Source organism: Dama dama, chromosome 27, assembly GCF_033118175.1.
Source record: "Dama dama isolate Ldn47 chromosome 27, ASM3311817v1, whole genome shotgun sequence".
NCBI lineage: Eukaryota > Metazoa > Chordata > Mammalia > Artiodactyla > Cervidae > Dama > Dama dama.
In genome coordinates this window covers 47,083,360-47,097,408 of record NC_083707.1, presented here as the reverse complement: position 1 = coordinate 47,097,408, position 14,049 = coordinate 47,083,360, and the positions used below count along the sequence as shown (strand labels likewise).

The 14,049-nt window shown below is 46.0% G+C and overlaps 2 protein-coding genes across 7 annotated transcripts in view; one reads left to right on the top strand and one right to left on the bottom strand.

Annotated features, from left to right (window-relative positions):
- Positions 1 to 9,122, top strand: part of HDHD2 (haloacid dehalogenase like hydrolase domain containing 2) — a 44,259-nt gene extending 35,137 nt beyond the window's left edge. For all 6 annotated transcript variants that reach the window (XM_061130938.1, XM_061130939.1, XM_061130940.1 and 3 more), the window contains 2 exons: positions 1,518 to 1,581; positions 5,837 to 9,122. In XM_061130938.1, the coding sequence (XP_060986921.1) occupies positions 1,518 to 1,581; positions 5,837 to 5,940 (168 nt within the window). In that variant the 3' untranslated portion in view covers positions 5,941 to 9,122. The remainder of the gene's footprint in view (positions 1 to 1,517; positions 1,582 to 5,836) is intronic.
- Positions 9,123 to 13,196: 4,074 nt separating this feature from the next.
- Positions 13,197 to 14,049, bottom strand: part of KATNAL2 (katanin catalytic subunit A1 like 2) — a 99,691-nt gene continuing 98,838 nt past the window's right edge. The window contains exon 16 of the mRNA XM_061130665.1: positions 13,197 to 13,766. Within this exon, the coding sequence (XP_060986648.1) occupies positions 13,627 to 13,766 (140 nt within the window). The 3' untranslated portion in view covers positions 13,197 to 13,626. The remainder of the gene's footprint in view (positions 13,767 to 14,049) is intronic.

Below are 14,049 nucleotides of genomic sequence, written 5' to 3'. Positions count from 1 at the left end.
ACTTTACAAGCTGAGAAACCTTAGCCCAGAGAGGTAGGCCTCATGACGGAAGTCCCAGGGCTGCTGAGTGGCATGGCTGGAAGTAGGGCCCGAGGCCCCAGGCTCCAGAAGCAACTGTAGGTCCCCGCTGTGTTGAACTGTGCTGCTGCTCAGGGACCACAGTCCTCCTGACTGCCCCCTTCTACTGCTAGGTTCCTGCACCAACACCCACCAGATATCACTGGACTCAGTCCTGCTTTGAAAAACCATCTTTTCAGTAACAACTTGTCCCTCTGGCAGGCGTTTAGCTGACTTTTCTAGGCAAATGTGTATTCAAGAAAGTGGTTACCTTAGCCTGGAGATTTCAGAATTCTTTGTCCCTGGAGACCCTGCTATTGGCACAACATGGAAGGTAGGAAGGGCATGCGATAGCAGAATTCAGCTGCACGGAGGGTTGTTGTCTGAGAGAGGGGTAGCTTTCCCTCCCTTTTCATGTCTACATTTTCCCACCTCCTTCTTCCTTTCCCTCTCCCCCATCTTGCCTGCTTCAACAAGGCAGGTTTAGATGCAACAGAAAAGGTTTTAAGTTAGACCTTGAGTGAAGATTTTGACAGAAATTCTGAGACTCATTTCCAAGGGTGGTTGTTAAATTACATGAATGATTTTAAGGGAAAAGTTTTTCTTTGAGCATGATCTGAATAAGTTCTGCTTCTAGACATGAGACGAGGATTGATTTTATTGATGTTTCTCCCAGTTCTTGAATTTTTATTGCCTTGCGTTTATCACAATTAGCTGAGCATATTCACCCCTATCTTGAGTAAGAATTGAAAAACAAGAGCTTCCCTTTTAAACTGGTCTGTTATTCCTAAGTGTGAAGACAGTCTCAGAATCTGTTGAAGTATACGATCTGACTTGCTTCCTCCTATTACTGACAGTTGGATGAAAAGTAAGGATAATGTCTTGCGTGGGCAGCATGAGAGCTGTCTTCTGAACCTAGTTCACTCACTGCCCTGCAGTTGGATCATTTGCCTTAAGAGTTGCCAAATGATAAAATATCTTTTTTCCATGATCTGCTTTAAAAGGAGATAGATGGGAACTTCCCTGGTGGTCCAGTGGTTGAGACTCTGCTCCCAGTGCAGGAGACCCAGGTTTGATCCCTTGTCGGTGAACTAAATCCCACATGCTGCAACTAAGACCTGGTGCAAACGAGTAAATAAAAATAAAAAATATTTTAAAAAAAGAAATAAGATGGACATGTGGCAAAACATGAAGGCTTGTCAGTGCCCTTTTCATGTTTGGTTACCAGGGTTACTACTCTGTTTTCTACCTCTGCCTCCGTGATGCTTTCCTTTCCAGTTGGTGTGCTCCCTCAGACTATTACACATGGGTTTATCCTTTTTTATACCTCCCTCGCTCTCGTTTTAAGAAAAAACATGGGATTGCAGTTGGCCATCCCAGCCTAATAAATAGCTGGTAGGTTGGTTGGTTGGCGAGCTCATTGAAGACACTGGACTAAACGCTTCGTCACGCTTTTCTAGGACTGCAGAGATGATGTTGGTGGGGCTCAGAATGCCGGCATGCGGGGCATCTTAGTCAAGACGGGTACGTATCTTCTGTACAAGCTTTCTCTGAAACAGAATGGTAGAATACACCATTCTTAAAGAATAGTCTTTGAAAAAATGGCAAAGCCCACTGGGTACTTTAATTCTTTTTCTGCCACAAAGCAAAAATAAAGTGGGCGTAGGATTGCAGGGAAGAAAGATGATGTGAGCTAGGAAGATCAGATCTGAGTTCAGAGGTGTTTTCACACTTTCTCAGAGATAGTCATACACAAGACAGTTAGCCTTTATATGATTTTATGGATATACAAATCACCAGTTGACCAAAAACCCATTGATTGTGGGGCTCTGTAAAAATATCCTTTCTTTTTGCACTAGGTATAAAATGATGATGTTGACCTCTTTGGGGACTGACTAGCTAAGTGATAACTTTGTGTTAATGTTGTTTTAAAAACACATAAAAAAACTTTTTTCTTGTCTTTTCATGTACTGTTTCAGTAACAATTTCCTATATCAAAATTAAGTAAACTGGGTGTGGTCCCTCAAGTATATTTAAGGAAAGGGAAAGAACTTAATGGGGAAGCCTCAGCTGATGCAGTATCATGATGACAGCAAACCAGTTAGGTGTCTTGGGTCTAGGTCTCAGCTCTACACTGACTCTGAGATTCTGTCAGAACCCTTCATCTCTTGAGGCTATTTATAGATGATGGGCCTGGACTGCTCCCTTGTAGCTCTGTGCCATTTTCCAGTGTGGAGTGTGATGAATAAAATCCTCTCAAGGTAAGGAAAGCTGACAGCTTTCCTGACAGCTGACACTGACAGCTGTGGGTGGGCGTGTACTTTTGTGCTGAGAACGTGATCAGCCTTTCCAGATAAAGTGAACAGGTCTCCCCCACACCTGCTGCCAGAGGGTACCTACTGAGCTTAGAACTAATAGCACATGTTTGAGGATGACACAGCCAGGGGTCCGTTCCAAGAATTGTCATCAGACTCTGATCAATTAAATAGCAGATAAGGGTTTCTCTGGGCTTCCCTGGTGGCCCAGCAGTTAAGAATCTGCCTGCGGGAAAAAAAAAAGAATCTGCCTGCATATGCAGGAGATGCGGGTTCAGTCCCTGGGTTGGGAAATCCCTGGAGAAGGAAATGGCAACCCACTCCAGTATTCTCGTCTAGAAAATCCCATGGACAGAGGAGCCTGGTGGGCTGCAGTCCATGGGGAGAGTCAGAGTAGTGACTGAACAGTAACAGCAGAAGATTCCATAAATGGCTCTTTGAGTTCATATGCCTGGCTTCATACAGGTTGTCCAGAAAAGGGAGGATTTATACAGTCATAGAAGACCTGCCACCAGGAAATTTTTAGAAAAACGTATATTTACTCATGACTGTGATGTTTGTTCAAGAAAATGTGGTTGCATGAAAGCTATTTTGAATTTAAAAACAAACAAACAAACATGAGATGCTTCTATAATTGAATAAGAGGTACTTCCCAGGCCCTGTGTGTGGGGCTGGCTTCCCAGGCGGCACTAGTGGTAAAGAATCTGCTTGCCAGTGCAGGAGATGCAAGAGACTCAGGTTTGATCCTTGGTTCAGGAAGATCCCTTGGAGTAGGTAATGGCAACACACTTCAGTTTTCTTGCCTGGAGAATCCCATGGACAGAGAAGCCTGGTGGGCTGCCGTCCATGGGGTTGCAAAAGAGTCAGACACAACTGTGCAGCTGAACACACACAGTGTGAACGAAGAGGGAAACAGTCTTCTCATGCAGGAGGTGTAGGGGTGAACCAGTGGAACCTTGCAGATGGTGACTCTAGTCACTTTAGAACTAACAGTGTTTTTGCACATTTCTCATTCAAAATGATCACTGCTTTCCCTGGAACATCACTGTGCTTTGATGGAAGTGAAGAGGATGATGGGACATATCAGGGAATCAAGAAAAACAGGCGCACTCATCATCTTTCCTTGTGTGTGAATTTTCAGATTCCTGACATTCACCATTTTATGATCCGGTCATTGAGGAAATCTACAGATAACTATTTCTACTCTTGCGTTCCCGTGAACATTTCCTTTCTTAGCTCACATAATTAAGGATTTACACCAAGTATTAAAACTGCTGTTCTACCAGTGTCTTGTGGGCCCAGCTCCCCCGAGCTGGTCGCCATGGTTCTGCCTTCTTTTCTGACTGGCCGTTGGCTGTGGTCAGCCCATCACAGAGGGCTTAGAGAAGCCAGCAGCTCCACACAGTCACATCTAAAATGTCTAACTTAGTTATGTAGCTAAGTTCAGCTCATGAAAACAGGCCCATTTGTACTGTCCATCTTTGGTCAGGGGAAAAAAAAAAATCCCAAGTAAGGCCACTGTTCTGCAAGCGTACAGAGCTGCTGGTTCCACTGATGGATTTGAACTGAATGCAGTGGACAAGTGCTCGGCTTCCCAGTGTTGAAAATTACCATGGAAATTTTCACTTATTCAGTGGTCTTGAGTAATTTGTTTCTCAGTAACACAAGTTAAATGCTCAGTATACATTTGCTCCATGATTTGTTAATAAAGACTTTTGACTAGCCCTGACCAGAATCTAATTCTGTTTAGCATGTAAAACAGTGACCTAGGAGAGATAGGATCACCCTTTGTCCAATGTTGTCAACATGGCTTCCAGCGTTCTGCCTCCGTTTACATTTATTCATCCAGGAGAGTACAGACTGCCGTGCTGAGTCAGGCGTGAGTGACGGTGGCCTGCTCCACTCACTCGGCCAGCACTGTTGAGCACCTGCCACATGCCAGACACAGTGCAGGTTGCTAAAACTTGCACACATACGTAAGCCGCTGTGTCAGTTTGTACTTTGTAGAAGCCCCAGGGCCAGACCAAGCAGAAGCATGCTGCAAGCCCTTCTCTCCATGGCTAAGAACCCTGACTTTCACACATCGGTCCTTAGACAACTAGATCCAAGAAGTGGGTGGTATAGTAAAAAGTAGTCATTAACTTACCTGTGAGACCAAGCAGAAACCTTGCAAAGGATAACTCAATGGGATTTAAGCTTAAGTAGAAATGAGCAGGAGAGTTTGCTGTGTGGACCATGCTGTGGACAGGTGCCTTGAGGATGCTAGGGAAGTTTACCTTTGTGCGTTTGATGCTGGCTCCTTTCCTGTAGGAATTCACAAGTCAGCAAGGCAGGACAGGGGCAATGTCACCACCACAGTGCCACGTTGTGGGCTGGGGGTTTTCAGGCTTCGTGTTTGCTGCACAAAACCTCTTAGGTAGTTGTAGAAAACAAAAGGGACTGTATTGTAGAAAATGGTGAGCCTATTGTTTGGAAGCCTAGATTTAGGCAGAGAATACTGGAAATTGCAGAAAAATAGAGGCTCACAGAAAGGGGGATGAGAGAGCATGCAGAAAGGGCAAGTGCAGAGGCCGCAGGGCAGACGGCCTCATCCCCAGGGCCTTGATGGAAGCAGTGTTCCGCGCCCCCCCCCCCCCCCCACCGGCACCTCCATCCCTTCTTTCCTTCCTTCTTTCTTTCTTTTAACAAGTGCTACAGAATGCCTACCGTGTGAGGGGTGCTGAGTTGGGTGACTGAGGGCCTGGTAGGCAACAAGACATTTGGGGCTCCTTCTGAAGAGCACTGGGACACATTAAGGGTGTCTAAATGGGGGTCATGCACGGCCTGGCGTACATGTGTCAGATCAGCTCTGTGACCCTGTGTGAGCACTTCCTCTGCTGTGCTGGGCTGTTCATTTGTGGGTCTTGAATTCCTTAGTGCCCTGCCAGGCAGCCTGTCCGTCCGGCCAGCCTGCACGTGAGCACCGTGACCATCCGTCTCTCCCTGCCCCGGCGCGCTCATTTGCCCGTTTACAGGCTTCCTGCTGGGCAGCAGCACATGCAGTCCCAGTCACCCGTGAGCTGACGAGGCCTCTGTCCTGTGGGGTCTGGGTCTCATGTAAAAGCACTGATTTAATCACTGTCCGTATCTTTAGGGCTGGTGGGGGAGGAAAATGAATTTCACCAGGTGAGGAGATTTGAGGGCACCCTTAACTGTCAGGTGACCCAGTACCTGGGATCCGGCGTCCGTTGCTGAGAGACCAGAGGGCCTGGGAAATGCTGAACACATCCGGCTCTGGATTGCCTCGTGGCATCCTGCAGCCTGGATGGAAGGTGTTTTGGGGGCTCTGGAGCCCCCGATTCTCTCGGCACTGTCAGGGCGGCCTGTGGAGGCCCGGTTGCTCACGGGCCGTGATTACTCTGGCGTCCTGATTACTCTGGCGTCCTGACAGTAGCCTTTGTTCACGGGCTTTACTTTCATTTCAGGGAAATATCGAGCAGCAGACGAAGACAAAATTAACCCAGCTCCTTACTTAACCTGTGAGAGCTTCCCGCATGCCGTGGACCACATTCTGCAGCATCTGCTGTGAACCATCTGAAGCAACTTGAAATGCAGCTTTTCATCGACTGGAATGAATCCCTCAACACACTCAGCGCCGGCCTAGACAGACCACTCAGCGCTGCTCACCGGTTAACCCTCTTTTATTGTGCAGTAATTAGAAAGAAAGGTATTGAATTGCAGCCAGCCACTCAGCCTGGCTAATCCCTTTTATTTTGTAAAAGAAGATGAGATCCAAAGAAAGGGAAAGCTGAGATTGAGTGTTCTTTTAAAATATTCATCAGGTTAGCGGGGCTGGAGGAGAGTCTGCCGCAGGGAGCCTCGCGGTCTCTGCCCTCTCCTCACTGGTAAATTGGTGGGGTTCAGGCTGACTAAAGTTGAATGGTATCTTTTTAAGTTATAAAGTACTGTACTAAAGGGTGCATTAGGCTGTAGTTTTAACACTGAGTTCAGCTGTGAAATCTGTCAGAAGGGCCGAGTGGAGAGTACAGGCCAGAAGCAGCAAAATAAATTGTCCTCTAGCCCAAGTGATGGAGTGGATATGCTTTCACCGATGTTGAAAACTAGATTAGCTACTGTATTATTCCCAGCCTGGGTGACTTCTTTTTCTCTTCATTAACCAGAGATGACTAATTTAAATTTAGAACCTGATTTTAATTTAAAATAATATTTCCATTAATAACCTATTCATTGCAGATACCTATTATACTGTGTAACAGTTGTTTTGGAAATTTTATGTAAAATTAAAACTATCAGTATTTCACAGATGTTTTAATTAGACATTGTTATTAACAGGAACAGTGCAGAAACTAAAATCAAGCCTTTAATGTCTTACAGACCATGCATTTTTGAGGTTAGTGTCCACCCGGGCCCCATTAACTGTACGTTTGCAAGATTTCATTATTTTTGCCTCTGACACTGTGGGAAAAATCCTTCAGAAGCTATTGGGACAGATTCAAGCTTTTATGTACTTGGTTACCACAACTGTAAAATGAAATCTCGCCTTGTAACATGGATGATTCTTCTCATGTTAAACCCACCAAAATGAAGGGGACTGAGTAGGTAATGACTTCCCTTGTACATTTGCATACGCTGATGATCCTGGGCCTTTGCTGGGCTCTTGGGCCCTGGATTATCAGCATGTAATTGTCCATCATCTTGGTGCTCCCCCTACTGAAGCACACAGCGGCGTTGATGAGCTTCGGGTTTTGATGCTTGTTTAGAGATCAGCTTGGTCTTAGGTGGGAGGGGGCGAAGCTGAATGGCCACTCCCCCTCCTCCTGGCTGTCTGCTGAACGCTGTTCTTACTGTGCAGATGCCCGGACTTAGTCCTTGCACGTGCCAGAGTGCAAAAGACAGGAGTGCCGGGACACCACCTGGATGGGGAGGAGGGCTGTGGCAGGGGCACAGAGCCCGGCCAGCACTTCCAGCCCGCCCCTTCCGTGACCCTAGCCACTCCCCAGCCTCTCCTGCCTCCTCTCCCCTCTCGGTAGAGTAACCATATGGTGCCTGCCACGCAGGCGTGTTGTGAGAGTTAAACGCACAGCACACATATTAAGGGCTTTGAATAGAATCAGGCAGATGATAAGTGTCCACGTTTGCGATGATGACATGCAGATATAGGAGTGTCTGCATTTAACCATCTGGGAAAGTTTGGCAGAGTTCATCTCTATAGTCAGTTCAGTGGGGAAGGTCTTCCTGAGAATTTAAAAAAGAGACATTCTACGATGTTTGAACTCCTTCAGACCAGAGCTGCAAAGAGGGAGCCCCGCGTGCAAGCAGAGGCTGCTGGTATGTTCACCTGTGGCCTGTTCCCCAGCACCTGGGACAGCGATTTCTTGGCCCAGGCGTTCTCAAGTGTTTGCTCGCTGCTGTGTGTGAAGTGCCTGCTAGGAAATAAGTGTATAAGAGAAGGATCTGGCCTGGAGGGCCAAGGAGGATGCCCAAGGCAGTGTGAAGATCCTGTGTCCCTGTCCTGTGACATGGTCCTGCCTGCAGAATGGAGGAAGTGTCCCCTCCTTCATGCCGAGCGCTTGATTACACTTGGACCTTCACGCGTCTCCTCTCCCCACCAGACAGGACTGTGTCTGCTACAGCACGGAACAGGCACTCAGGCAGTCAGTCACCGGACCAATCAAACTTAGCTGTAAATATTACAAGAATTTAATGCTACAACGTGTCGCTGGTGGGTAGGGAGAAGAAAATAAGTTTCATTTTAGACTTGCTGTCCATAGAAGAGGCCCATTAGACACTTAAGTAATGGCTCTGACAGTCTGGGGACAGGTTAGAGCTAAAGCCACACAGTAGACATGACTGATAGGTGAGTGGCCCGAGAGGGTAAGATGCCGTGTGCACCCAGCCCCGCCAAGAGAAATGGCTGCTCCACTTTCCTCCACTCTCACGTGGCCCTGGAGGCCATTCAAACCCTAGTTTACCGTTTTATTTAACAGACGTTATAGAGGGCTTTCTAACTGACCTGTCCACAGTGTGAAGTCTGTGAGGATAAATAGAAATCTTGGTTTAGGTTGAAATTACTAGAAACATTCCCAGCTCAGCCTGTTGGTCTGTGTTGGGCCTCATGGAGGAGATTTAATAACCAAGGTATGTAAAGGACTTTATTTTCCAGCCATTACACTTCAAGGACTGTCTTTTGGTACTGACCCCAAGGATAGTGTTTGTATCAGCTTTACTGTAATCCTGTCCTAGCCCCAGAAAGGGACCAAGTGACCCCTTAGGACTAGAAGGGGCATTAGAGAACATCCACTGTCGGGAGGTGGTTATTGCACATCTGCCGTGAGCCAGGTGCGTGCTTGGTGTGATGGGCGAACTGTGATGTCTCCTGGAGGAGACAACAGTTGTGCCCACTTCACACTCACCATCCAGAATCAGCTCGTTCTGCAATGACTCTGCGTACCCACCATTCCACCCCTCCCAGAGCAGATCATGATGCCCCGAAAAAAGGGGACTTGCCCACCTCCTTCAGCAATGGCTCCATCAAACACCTATGGCTGTGGATGTCACAGACTCCCCTGGAGTGACAGTTGTCGTCCCCTAACCCTAATCCCACATTGAAAAATTACAGGAGTGAATTGTACAGGAAAGTCAGATCACACCTGTGTTGATGATGTTCAGTTGGTGTTGGATCACTGGTGGTTCATGTAGGATGAAACTCAAGTCCTTGGGTACCTATAATAAAGAATTTTTAAAACTGCACTAATGTGTTTCATTAAAACATTTGCCTTGGGTGGCAGAGTCCCTTTGTCCTGTTAGCAGTTATCTGCATGGAGCCAAGTTTGTTTTAGAGAGTTTTCTTTGACATAAATCACAAAATTCTTGCCCAGAATAAATGCACAAGGCCTTTGCTAACTTTGTGTTACACCGGCCACCTGCTACCCAAAGTATGCTGCTGTCTTTGAGAGGCGAGATGCCCAAGTACCAGAAATCATTTATCGTAATTCAAACGGCATCTATTAAAATGAAACAGATTTCAGTATCTTTTTCTAGTATTTAATGTCATACACATCTCAGTGCCTGCTTGTTTCAATGGCTCCTGTGCCTGAGGAAATCAAAGTATTTCTTAAATGCCCACTGGGAGTAAAGCACCAAGGAAGACTGAGCAGACTGTAGCTCTGACTCCTAGATACAGATCTTTTAGTTGGGAAATAAAAGCATGTGAACAGTGTACCTAAAGATCCACAGAGCTCTGGCAAGTTCAAGGTGGTGGTGTAAGTGCCCCAGAGAAGAGCTGATGTGCAGTGAGCGGAAGGCTTCGGAACAGTAACAGCGTCCAGCCTCTGAAGCACATACAGTGCTCAGTCTGTGGTCTGTGTCATTTCATCCATTCAGCAGCAGTGGCAGAAAGTACCACAGCTGTGGTCTAACATTCAGGTGGGGTAAACAATCAACCGTACACACAGCTGTGTAATGCAGGGGAGCTACTGACAAGTGATGAAGAACAGAGCCAGTAAGCATGAGGTTGCTGTTCCTTTAGATAACTAGTCCATCAGGGAAGGCCTCTGATGGCCAGAACGAGTGCTGTGGGTGAATCGGGTGAAGAACCTGAACTGCCAGTGTCTGAACTATCAGGCGATGGCAAATGCAAATCCATGGCTGGTTTTCTTGGAAAGGTCAGAAGGTCTGTATTTCCGTGTTCAGTTGGACCCGGGTCACTGCTGTGTCCTCCAGACAGTTCTGGCCTCTGCAGTTGGCCACATCCCCACCTCTACTTCCCTTACCTTACCCATGTGTTACTATGCTCAAAGTTCTATAGGCATTTCAGTTTTGACCTCTGCTTTAGAAGAAAGTATCACATGTGGAATTAAGTTAAAATTTCCATCAACAACTAACAGGTTGGTCTCCTATAACCCTATAAACTTAGATATACTTTTAGTCTACTTTTAAAAAAATAACCAGAGACTCTAAACAGATTAATCATGTATTAGTCGATATCTCAAAGCCCCACTCGAGAGGAATAAAGTTGGAATAAACCCACAAGAGTGGTAGAGGAGACATCGGTGGATGAGAGAGTACAGTAATCTAGGATCTGTGAAGAGGTTGGAGCGTTTGCTAAAATCAATGCAAAGAAAAAAAACAGAATTCATCCTGTAAGACGACCTCAAAGACTCAAGGCTTGGAGACACTGAGCAGAGAGGCAGTGAGGTGTGGGGCAAGTCTGAGAAGCAAGGAATTGGTTCAAAGCTGGGAAAGTGGCTGGAAGCCCAGAAACCCTCCCCACCCTGAGCAGCCAGATGAGCATCCTCAGCGAGGCAGGAGAGGAGGTTTACTCTGGGAGAGTGGACCTGTGAACATCAAGGCCTTGGAGACTGTGGGGCTGAGGGTGGGCGAGGGTGAGATGCAGGGCTGAAAACAGGATTAGGTAAATCTCTGCTTACGCTGCACTGGTGTTCTGGTCCCCTTCCCCTTCCCTCCAGGACCAGAATGCATGGGAATGGACTTGAAGGTTTATATGATGTATTTGGCCATTTAGAAGAGAACACTGATGAAAGTGAAAGTCGCTCAGTCATGTCCGACTCTGCTACAGTCCATGGAATTCTCCAGGCTAGAATACTGGAGTGGGTAGCACTTCCCTTATCCCAGGGACCTTCCCAACCCAGGGATGGAACCCAGGGCTCCCCCTCTTTGCAGGTATATTCTTCACCAGCTGAGCCATAAGGGAAGCCCAAGAATGCTGGAGTGGGTAGCCTATCCCTTCTCCAGTGGATCTTCCCAACCAAAGAATCAAACCGGGCTCTCCTGCATTGCAGGGTGATTCTTTACCAACTGAGCTATCAGGGAAGCCCTCAACACTGATGGGCATCTAACAAATCTCAGAATTTGCCAAGAAAACTAAGAATAAATACTTAGAAAATTAAGCAAATGAAAAAAAGGAGACAGACAAAACCCATCAAGAAAGGAAATGTAACCTGATTGATTCTTGCCTCTGGGGTGAACAATGTACAATGAACAAAGTCATAAAAATATGATTATTGAGTTAACCTAAAACTGTAATAAAACTATTTGAGGACAATAGGGAAAGACATATGTGTGTGGTATGGATGGGGCAAAGGAATGAAAAAGCTACATTTCATTTCATCCAAAGCAGGAAGTCATTAGATAATGTATAAAACTGATGAAGAAGCCACTAAAATAAAGGCCTAAGAACAGTCATGCATGATCTAAGAACAGTCATGCACGATCATTTGTAGACAAACTTTCCAAGGAATGGGGAAAGGAGAATGTGATTGAATGTAGGTGGAAGTGTTACAAAGATGAATTTAGAGTCTCAAAAGAAAAGGAGGAAGGATGTGAGGGTGGGTTTTGGAAATGGAAGGTTACATTTATTTGCGGGAAGGATGGTCAAAACCTGAACAGAGTCAGAAACCCTGGGACAGTAAGCTAAGTGGCTCAACCCTGTTGTCACAAAGCATGCTGCCCACAGGAGCCCTCCTCCGCTCCTTTGCCTGTAAGTACACGTACAGTACATGTTAAGTACCATACATCTTAAGTACGGTATATCTTAAGTACACGTACAGTACATCTGCTTTCCAAGTAGAGGTTCCATCCACTTGAGATTTTATGAAATCAGAAAGGATGGCAAAGGCCACAAGCAAATGCCCTAAAAGCTGTAAGAAATGTCAGCTGACAGCCGGACAAAGAAAAGAACCCCAAAAGCACAGAAGGCAGCTCTTGGAAATTGAGCAGGACAGCAGTGGGGCCGTTGAACCTGGAGACCTCCATATCCTGGCTGTCGGCAGCGCTGCTCAGGGCCATACCGAGTGACCATGAAGAAGTTTCACTTGTGCTTCAGCTAGGATGAAATATCTTCTAGTTTCTTTTAAACTTGTTTTATAAGGGTATATTTTCAATTTGATTACATTTTCCATGAAATGATGTTTTAAGAGGCATTTGAGAATATTCTATTCAAAATGATCAATACCCCAACGTGTTGTTTTTTTTTTAAAGGGTGAAATCCTTTGGACTATTTAGCCAAAATGTCCTATTTTCCTGGAAGTGTTTTCTGGTTGAGTCTGGCTAACAGGGATGAAGAAAATAAGGCAAGGGAGACAACAGAAGGTGACTACCATGGGAAAGTTCTAGGTGGGGGAAGCAACAGCATTACTTAGTGAAAGTCTTCAGAATGTACCAGGATCTGCACGTGGATGCCTCAGATTGTGGGTTTCTAAATGAGATGTTTCCAGCTGTTTCCAACCCCATAAGGAGACTAAGGAGGACCCTAAGAGCAAGGACGACTATTCCAGGAGCTCAGGTATCCCATCCTAAGCTTTGGATCCAACGAGGAGCCGTGGCAATGGAAAGAGAAGGGCTGAACACACAGGGTGTGAGATGTGAAGATGTTAACGGGGGCCAGAACTCAAAACACTGCAACTGGTGGGTGGGGAGAGTGGTTGCTTGTCCCCACTAATATCAGCTCATCTCCAGAGATGGGCTTCCCTGGTGGCTCAGCTGGTAAAGAATCTGCCTGCAATGTGGGAGACCTGGGTTCGATCCCTGGATTGTGAAGATCTCCTGGAGAAAGGGACGGCTACCCACTCCAGTATTCTGACCTGGAGAATCCCATGGACTGAATAGTCCATGGGGTCGCAAAGAGTCAGACACGACTGAGTGACTTTCACTCAGAGATGGGCCAGTGACATTCCTGAGTGGGGCTAGTCTGAGTTGGCTCTGCTGATAGAATGGCTGGAGTCAGAATCAGGGAGAGCTGATGAGATTCAGAATATTGTCAGAAGAAGGAAGCAAACCGCTTCCTTCCATGCTGTTACCCTTATCTGCCCTTGAACTGTCCACTGGTCAGATGGTCTGTCAAGCTTTGCTTCTGATTGGCTCCCCAACTCAGAACCACCCTGTGCATCCCAACACAACTTTCCTAACCACACCTTTTTCAAAATAAAAATGCCAGTTCACAAAGGAAGAACACTACAAGAAATTACTCATTGAAATTGTATGGGGTCTCACTGTGAGAAGTCTCCACTGCATGACCTCAGAGCATACATACCTGTAATTAGAATCTTCAGTATTTTGCTGACATTAACCATGAAAATATCTATTTCCAAAGCAGTACAGTTGTCCAAATTAATCCAATATTCAAGGTAATTTTCTGTTTTCTATTCCAATTTTCTGTTCTTCCTGTAAACTTAACACTAATCAATGAGGAGGCCTTTGTGGTTTTCTTTGCAGCCAAGTCAGGGTAAATGTGACCTCACACAGACTCGAACTCACTTTGCCAGGCTGCGTATCTCTGAGTCAGACTTTTTGCTGAAGGCTTGGTATGGGCGAGCACATCCAAAAAGTCAGCAGTGGTCACTGTATCCAGCTGGATCCCAGGTAAATTGCTGCTCTCTAGATGGAAACACAAGAATAACGGCTCAACAATCGACCTAATGGTGATCAATGCTCTTGAAACGCTAATAGACCTTCTCTCAAGACAATGCATAATGCAGCATTCTTAATGGTTAATGCAGCAACAGGCAAGGCTAAAGAAGGTTGGGGGGAAACATCTTTAATGTGCAACTCAGCCCCTGAAGCCCATACACAAAATCTGACTTAAATGTATCGTTACAAAGTATTATTTAATATTTATATAGTAACGCAAATGGATCCAGCCCCACATAGTGTACCAGAA